Source organism: Adiantum capillus-veneris, chromosome 9 (assembly GCF_014529385.1).
Source record: "Adiantum capillus-veneris isolate H3 chromosome 9, ASM1452938v2, whole genome shotgun sequence".
Classification (NCBI taxonomy): Eukaryota; Viridiplantae; Streptophyta; class Polypodiopsida; order Polypodiales; family Pteridaceae; genus Adiantum; species Adiantum capillus-veneris.
Window position 1 is genome coordinate 3,352,234 of NC_140939.1, and position 9,524 is coordinate 3,361,757.

Sequence of the window (9,524 nt, forward strand, 5' to 3'; positions counted from 1 at the left end):
CACATGTTATACATGTAGGCTGACACATGGTAGGCAACACAACAAACACATGTAGTTTGACACATGGAGAGGGGTTACATATAAGAGTTGTTACAAAACCCGCAATCCTAACAGTCATGAGTAATTGCATTCAATAATATCAAGAGATGGAGAAGGAGAAATCTTGAGCTCTTACAAACACACATACCCAACCAAAAGAGAACACAATGGAGATGGGGGTTGAAAGCCGCTTCTTCTTCTTCACTACTCAAAATGATGATAAGGTCTACAAAAAATAAGTGGAAAATACATGATAATAAGGACAATGTACAATGGTCAACTAAAACTGCTAGTGAGTGAGCTAACAAGATAAGTGGCATCACTCTTAGAAGGTAGAGCAAGTGAATCTGGAAATGTTAGTGAGTGAGCTAGTGGGATAAGTGGACACCACTCTTTGTGGGTAGAGCAAACTGGTAAAGTCCAATTGCAGTTCCATTGTCGATGATCTTTGTGTCCACTATCGTCTCCTAGTGGTAAATGCAGGCAAGAAATCATCTAGGTGTACCATGTGTTTGAGCTTGATATTTGAATACTCCCCCTCAAGATCAATGCCATCTCTTATACTTTGAGCATAACTTGAAATCTCCTTAGCTTCTCTGCTCCTACGACCTTATGTATATGTGTATTGCAACACGCTCATTTGTCCTCTCATTCCTAAGGTCGATGTTGCTAGCCAAGAAGCTGTCTATGATGAACTAGTGGTGCACCTTAATGTGTTTTGGCTCTCATGGAACACTAGGTTCCATGCTACCTATATGTTGTTAAGGTTGTCACAATAGATGACAACAGGTCTTTGAACCTATATGCCCAATTCTCCAAGTATCATATCTAGCCATGCTACCTCACAAGCTACCACTGCAACACCCCTGTACTCGACAAAGAAAACGTGGGTTGCTTCTTGTTGCTCCATATGATAGTAGTGCTTGCAAGTGAAAATATAAATCCATTGGTAGATCACCAATATATATAGATAGTACCAATGCAATCCGCTTCTATGTAGCCATAGAGCTACACCTCCCAACCTCATACAAGAGTGCATAATCGAACATAGCACTCACATAGCACATAGTATCCAACTGCTGCTTTCTAGGAAGTTGCATAAGTTGTAAAACTCAAATCTGGCAGTGAGAGTTTTAAGTAGACAAGGTTACCCACAATCTTCCTGTATATGGTGGCATTCTCAAGCACATCACCCACATTAACTTGTAGCTTCAAACTCTCATTGAAGGGCATAGCCATAGGCTTACAATCAACCATACCAGACATTGCCAACATATCCAATATTTCCTTTGTGATAGCCATATATGATCGTTGGTACATATAATTTCTAAACCACCAAAAGGAAACACAATTGTCCTATTTCCTCCATGTTAAATTCCTGATTTCAATAACTCTTTACATGGTCAACTTCAGCCTCATGATTTCCACCAACAATCGTCCACATAAATGCACATGATCACACACCTACCGCATTCTCTTGCAGATACAAAGAGTGATATGCACCAGTCATACAAAAATCAGTAGTAATCAATCAGGGTGCAATCGTCTCATGCCAAGCTCTAACTGCTTGCTTCATTCCATGAAGTGCTTTCCTTAGATTACATACATACTCAAGATGACTCACATCCTAATATCCATGTGTATACATCTTTTCTTGCAAGTCCCCATGCAAGAATGCATTCTTCACATCTATTTGATGCAAAGCCCAACACCCAACCTTTTGTTGCAACCACTATAATAATGGAGCGAATAATAACCATCTTGGCTAAATAATCTATATTTGTTTTGGGGACCCAAAACAAACCACTCCCCTCTACCTTCTACAAAAACTAAAATTAGACCATATTCAGGTGGAATTGGCTATACTAGGGGGAATTTCTCATCTAACCTCTAAATCAAAGTGGATGTGCATGAAAAGTAACCTTTGATGCATGCCTATCTGCAATGAATCTATGACTTGCTTGGAAATACAATCTTCAAATATGATGTCCTTCAAGAAACATTATAACTATCATAGATTGATTATTGATACTCACTTGATGGCTTCACATAAGAATGCTATGATTTCTAGAAACAAAATACAAACACACTACAAAAATTGGTTTCCTAATTACAATCACATATTATCATTTGGTCAGTTTGAACTTTGGCTTTTCTTCTTAGACACACACATTAAAATGTAACAATACAAAACTATTTCTATTAATGAGTTGAAATAACAATGGCAGATTTCATAGCTAAAACGTTTAATTCCTTACACATAATTACTTTGTATGACGAAGCTTCCACGCCAGCAAAAAGAAAAGGTTAATGTCATAGGAACGATTCCAAGAGACCTCGACGATTGGTCCAAGATTGAACTCAAGACTTGTTACGAATGTGTGTGTGTGTGTGTGTATTTGGAACAACGTTGGCTCTACTTCTTTATGAGCTATGCCTATTTTCCATCGTAGAAGGCACCGGGAGTCTCACTCATGTGGGTAATAAACTCTACATTAGCAATGCAGCTTTGCACATACCTGACATTGCTGTTGCCTCCAAAGTTAAAAATGAACCTCTACCTCTAGGACAACAATGATGATAGCTAAACTACCTGGATATCTATTCTACTCTAAGATAGTGAATCTAGTCTTTGTGTCCCTAACCTCGTGAAGTTTGAGATTAAACCCCAAATAGAATACAAACAATGGCACTTTCCTATATTGGAGATGCAACTCACCTCTGCCTCTATGCAAACTAAAACTAGACCATATTAAGGTGGAACCTGCTAGACCATGGAAAATTCCCATCTAACCTCTAAAGCAAAGTGAATCTCTATGCAATGTAACCTTCAGTGAGTATCTGAGACTTGCTTGGTAATGTTAATTATCAAATATTGTGTCCTTCAAGAAAAAATATAATTCTCATAATTTGATTAATGATACTAGCTTGACGGCTTCAACTAAAAATACTATACTTCCAAGAAACAAAGTGCAAACACACAACAACATATGCTTACCTAACTACAATCACATATCGTCATTTGGTCACTTTGAAGTTTGGCTTTTCTTTTGAGGGACACACATTACAATGAACATCACAAAACTATTTCTACCAATGAGCTAGAAAAAATAATGGCAAATTTCATAGCCAAAACATCAAATCCTCTAGCGATAATTACTTTTGTATCGCAAACCTTCCATGCCATTGCCATCTTTACTGATAATCTTATCCTCAGCAACATCCAATCATCCTTAGAGGTGATCTCAATGTTGATGCTAATTTGTAAAAAGTCACACTGCATAAAGTCACTACACATCATTCCACTGTTTACATAAACTCATTCATGCAAAAACCTTTTCGACAACCCTTAAATAAATTTCCAGCACAGCACTTTCTTTCCTGATCCTTCACATTTTTTTTTTGTTTTTTTTTTGTGCAATCTGATGCGAAGGGCATGTCGCAAGGTGAGACCAATCAACGTGGTAGAAGGGTAGACCCGGCTCTAAGGAAATGCAAGTCAAGCTCACGCGGAAGACTTCTTAGGCCTAAGTTCGTTTAGACGTTCTGTAATAAGCTTCGGCGAGGGGGAGCTTCACTGTCATGGAGGTCCTCACAGGCTCACTCGCCGGTATGCGGCTCCCCTTGGGTTTCCTTCCGCGCGCAGTCTCGCTGAGCTAGGTTGATCTTGAAGCGGGCCCATCTTGATCCGATCGTGTACGGTCTCCGCAATCCTTCCTGCTTAAATTGCTCTCTGCATGTAATTCTACGCAGGCACTTTCTACACCATCGATGCAGCCATGGACGGCGAGGGCAACATTAAGGGCTTTGTCATCATCAAACTGCCACCACCTGAGGACCCCTCTCAGAAGAAGACCTTCGAGGGAGCCTTAGCCTTTGAAGAGAGTCTTAACCCTGTTAACTCTACCCCAGACATTGGTCCAGATCCTAGCTCAAGGGCTGACCCACGTGACGAACAACATGAAGAAGACTATACACTTCCTTTGCAAAGGAATGATGAAATTTTATCACCCCACATACCCACAAGGCGGCGAAGGTTCCGCTTCAGATCAAAAGGGCTGGCGTCGGTTCTTTTTGTAGCAATGGTTGCTTACTTTCTTTGGCAGTATGGCCCTTCAACTGTTTTGCTGGAAGAGGAACTAGAAACTAAAAATAATGATGAGTCAGAGCAGCCTCTGGTTTACAGCATCTACTCCAAGCTCATGGTCTATCCTAGCATAAACTCTTCATGGGTGTCTTCTATCCCTGCCTATCCAGACAATGCAGTCCCCACATCTCCATCTGCAATATCAAAGATTATTGCGAGAGATGTTGTGCGCCACAGTACTTGGCTTGGCACTGCTGCAGAAGCAGCACCTACTTCTGATTCAAAAGAAACATCCACTGCCATTTTTCCTTTACGTGGGAATGTGTATCCTGATGGGTAAGAAACTTGAGTTCAATGTTGGAGCAATCAGTGATTACCCTTTATTTGAGCATATTATACATATGGAAAGAGATGTGGGTATGATGGTTCATTGTGGATCTGGTACATCTCATTAGCTCTAGAGTTGGTAAGGGTTCAGTTTTGTATTTGCGTAAGACTTATGCCAAGCATTTTGCAACCCGGCTTGGCTGCTGATACTAACTTTTTTGGTTATTATATTGTGACATAGAATCACAGAGATGGATCACTCTACCTGTTCTCATAGAAAAGTTGACATGCTTGTTGGCTGCAGTGAGAAATTTCAATTGATTTCGTTCCTTAATTTAGTGCTGTGCCCTTATCTTGTTGCTCGCTTGTCTTCAAAGAAACCTCTGAGTTTGTGTATGTGTCTTGCGTGCGCATGCGCAAGCAGTCTCTTTGATGCTTAGTTTCATGACTCATTGACTTGGTTTTCTATTCACAAGTCCATGTTTATACTTGCAAATAATGAAGCTGATGAACATGTAGTTGTTGTAATTGACGTTTATCGTTAGACTGGTGGTTTTCAAGGATGATTTGGCCATGTTGTGTTGAGCTAACTGTAGTGCTCTGGCACTTTACAGGTTGTACTACATATCGGCTAGGTTTGGAAATCCTTCACGTGAGTACTTCTTGGACATGGACACAGGAAGTGACCTTACCTGGCTGCAGTGTGATGCCCCATGCACAAGTTGTGCCAAGGTGGGTCAATGTTAGTTGAAGTTTTTTTTGACAAGGGCCCACTCAATTAAACCAAATAGCCTTCAGTACATTTCTTACCGGTTTGCAGGGACCTCATCCTCTTTATAAACCAAGGAAGGCCAATCTTGTAGACTGCAATGAGGCAGTTTGCTCATCAGTACAAGCAGGAAGTAAATTTGGATGCAATCATGGAACAGGCCAGTGTGATTATGAAATTATGTATGCAGATGGTGGGTATTCCTTGGGTGCTCTTGTCAGGGATCAACTAGCCATGATACTTACTAATCGCAGCTGGGGCTACTCGAAGGCTGTTTTTGGGTAATTTGTCTGTGGTTGCGTTGTGGAAGTGCAAGACTCTCTGTGGGCATTGTATCTGACCTGCATGTATTGATACGTAGTCGGTATGTCATGTGCAACTTACAGGTGTGCTTATAATCAACAAGGTTCGCTAGCCAAGTCTCCAACATATACTGATGGTGTAATGGGTTTGAGCTCATCTACGGGGTCGCTTCCATCCCAACTTGCAGAACAAGGGATCATTAAGAACATGTTTGCACATTGTATATCTGGAGATGGTGACAATGGAGGTTATCTCTTTTTAGGTGACAAACTGCTTCCGGCACACGGCATAACATGGGCATCCCTGCTTGGAAAACCAGCAACGTATGCATTCATGAAGATACACTCTTATAGCTGTACTGCGTTTCTTCTGGATTAATTGTCATCATTATTGTGATACGTACAGGAAGAATTACGTAGTAGCAGTTGAGGATGTCTTCTTTGGAGATTCCTCATTGCGGGTGGTTTCCAAGGGCCTTGGAAATGCAATCTTTGACAGTGGCACTTCTTACACATACCTTACATCTTCATTATATGAAAAGATCACCCTTATTGTAAGTCGAAGGACCTGCATGCGGCAATGCTGTGGTAAATGGTGAACTCTTTGATGCTCAAAGTTTTGTGATTTGATAACAGATACAAAATAGCCTAGTTGGGAGTGGCTTTGAGCATGACATGACAGACAATACCTTACCGTTTTGCTGGAAATACAAAGCTGCCGTAAGGTATTTATGCCACATCACTCTCCTTGTTTTGATTACGGGGAGGTTAAAGCTTGGTTGTTGAAACTGCTTGTTCTGTTAAACTCTACTTCATTTGGCTGTATAGTGAAGATGAGAATCCCTCTGGGCCGCTAAATTGATTCGTATAAGTTGGTGATATTCATCACGGCTAGATTTTCATGTGACGTGCTACAACTTGTCATTTGTTTTGTCTAGTCTTATTAACGAGCATAAGAGGATACTTAAGGAGCTTTCCCCATGCTTGTCAAACTATGTTCGAAGGGCCAAGTTTGCAGCAAGTTGTGTGAGATTAGGCACACATTTTGCCCTTGTGGGCTGTATTTCTGACGTCAAGTTACTGTATGACAGAAAGGGTGACTTTGCTGATGGTGAGTTTGCAGGGCACTTAAAGATGTTGATCATCTTTTCAAACCTCTGGTCTTTGAGTTTAGAAGCAGTGGTTGGTTCCGAAAAACAAGTAAAATGCAGCTAACTCCAGAAGGGTATTTGATTGTAAATGTAAGACACAACATTCGATGTCAAAGAAGCTGTTAATCAACACCCTATTGAACTCTGCTCTTGAGCTTTTTGCCGTTGTTTCTGCTCGACAGTCCAGAGGAAATGTCTGCTTGGGACTCTTAGATGGAAATGTGATGGGAAATGATGGGCCGATCATTATAGGAGGTATTCCCTTCTGTACAGGTTCGTCGTGCATATCTCGCACACGCTAACATGTTCCTTTGTGCAGACATCTCAATGCGGGGCATCTTGGTGGTGTATGACAATGAAAACGACCGGCTTGGCTGGATGAAAACAGATTGCAGGAAGATTCCAAAGTCTGCTGTTTCTTCTTCATCACCATAAGTTAGTTTGCTGCAAAGGCTGTTCCAGGTACAAAGCAAAAGTCTGAGACTCTGAGCAAAGAAAGGTTTTTTTGACCATAGTAAATGTTGGGTTGGAGTATTAACGCGTACACCTTGGTACGTAAACACGTGGTAACCTCCTCATAAAGAGAACTACTGAGGTACGTATCTTGATGATAAGGATAACAGTGCTGATGTTTCAGCATTGTTAATAGCTACAAAAATATTTTGTGGGGTCAAATGTAATATCATGATATATATGTTCTGCCTCACAGAAGAGTGTTCTGTTTGATGATATTCATGAATAGTTGAAATATATCTGACTTGTTCTTGTTGATGAGTGTTGCCGTGCAGAATGCAAGCTATCGAGCTATTCAAACAGCTAGGGAGATGCTAAGGGAGGATAGCTCCCTGCACAAGTTTAATGTGGGATTTTCTGTTGTGAATTTGCCAAAGTTGTAATAGCTCGTGTTCTTTGTTAAGGATGTACAGTCATTCAAGTCAAGGGAAAAGGGTTGGAGGAGAACTTGAGTTTCATAGAAACCTCAAAAGCTGAGGGCTTTGAATGAGGATTTTACGTGTATATTAAAAACATATGCAGCCAAACGTTTTTATGATTGAGTTGTGAACCTTATCTAGTCCTCTTTATGGTCGAGTCCTTTCTTTTGGTGATGCAACCTGCCCCCTTTCAGACGAAGTATTGAAGGTCATTGTCAGCATGGTAGCTGGCAAGAAGATGAATTTCAGGTGGTCAAGGATAAAAGCTCTCAAGCAATGAGCACGATGAGGCCCATACCCAAATTGGCAAATTTGAGCAAGACAAGTTAAGGAGGGTTAAAAACTTTTAAGATAGGTTACATCTCATTGTTGATTGTCCAAGATGATTTTTAGGCTTTTTGACAGTAATTTGATAATTTTTACGCACTTCAGAATGGACTTTGTTCATGAATACACTTTGCAGGTTGAATATTTGCTGTCATGGAAAAAGAGTATCACTGTGGTCACAAGTTGTCAAACCCTGGGAACCTCACTCAAGCACTTAAAATCCTATTAAATTAAGTGCAATCGCAAGGTAATTCCAAAGATTCTCATGTCTTAAGAGAGTTGGTGCATGCTTACACATTAGATCCCAAGAAATTTTATGTCAAGACAGAAGGATCCCTATACCTTTATCAATGATTCATGCTGCATTGTACATCTGTAGATCAAAGAATCGATGCATACATTGCAGAGGTAGCCAAGCTACCAAAAAGAAAACTTAGTTTTGAGGCTAAACCCATCATTATCAATGTGTCTGGAATGTGATGCATTTGATGTACCTCAATAGGTTGGGCTAGCAACAATTCATTGAGCATTTGCCTAGCATAGAGAAAAGGCAGTAGTAAGCTAAAAACCAAGTCCACTTCTCTATTCACAACACTCTAAAGACACAACTTGTTCCATGCTTGACCTAAGAGTGCACTAAATAAGAAGGATGTTAATTTTAAGGAAAATGATCACAATTTTTGATCGCAATTGATATTCCAATTTGTGGTGGAGCCGATGCAAGTCATAGGTAAGAAAAAAATAATTGCTTATGTAAACTATGATTCTTCATTGTAGAAAAAGTCAAGAAGAAAAGAGAAAAATTAGCACTAGAACACACTTACATGTGTTTTAAGTACTAGCTAATCTCAACTACTATACATTATTGTAGTAAAACAGAGAGAAATTAGCACTAGTATCCACTTAAATTGGTTATCTGATGAAGAAATTCCCTCTTTGTTGATGCCTAGGGTCGAACTGGTTGTGAGTTTGTGATTCGGAGCCATGAACAATTTGGGCATATAAACCCAACTACAAAGCAACCGCAAAAAGTAGGTTGAGAAAAATGAATGCCCTGACACTTTATTGAGGTTATTGGGGTATTTTTATTACTACACCTATTGTCAACGATCATGAGGGGAAGCTTCCATGTCCTTTCACATCAAGATGGTTGCTTATAGCATTGGCTACTTGGTGCAAATTGAACTTTATTCCCTTGGCATTCTACAAGTTGGTGTGCGCTACAATATGGCACACTAACTTGTGTGGTAGAAGCTTGGCGTGTGTGTTTCTTGGCTCCTTCGCTTAGGGTTTAAAGATACGTGATGCCCGATACTTAAGCTTCTTGTTTATATTTGTATGGCTTTGTCTTGTCATCATGTGTGCAATGAATCTTGGTGAACACCAACACACGCCATGCCATAAAATCTAATATCTAACTAACCTAAATGATTTTCTCATATTGAACTGATCATTTAATGCGGGAAAATAAATGGGAACAAGAGTTAGAATATAGACGTGTGCTTTTAGATTTAGCTCAACACAAGAACAAAGAGAGAGAAGGCAACGAGTCCAAAAGGGAGATGGTCTATCAAAGAGCATTGACCAGAT

At 40.1% G+C, this 9,524-nt stretch overlaps 1 protein-coding gene across 1 annotated transcript; it reads left to right on the forward strand.

Moving 5' to 3' along the window:
• Positions 1-3,532: 3,532 nt before the first annotated feature.
• LOC147450045 (aspartyl protease APCB1-like) lies at positions 3,533-7,764 on the forward strand. The gene is made up of 10 exons (XM_086519397.1): positions 3,533-4,462; positions 5,068-5,185; positions 5,274-5,503; positions 5,609-5,848; positions 5,931-6,078; positions 6,161-6,249; positions 6,648-6,765; positions 6,858-6,930; positions 6,995-7,137; positions 7,464-7,764. Exons 1-9 carry the CDS (start codon positions 3,819-3,821, stop codon positions 7,108-7,110), a joined length of 1,776 nt encoding a protein of 591 aa, XP_086375523.1. The 5' UTR covers positions 3,533-3,818; the 3' UTR covers positions 7,111-7,137; positions 7,464-7,764.
• The last annotated feature ends 1,760 nt before the right edge of the window (positions 7,765-9,524 follow it).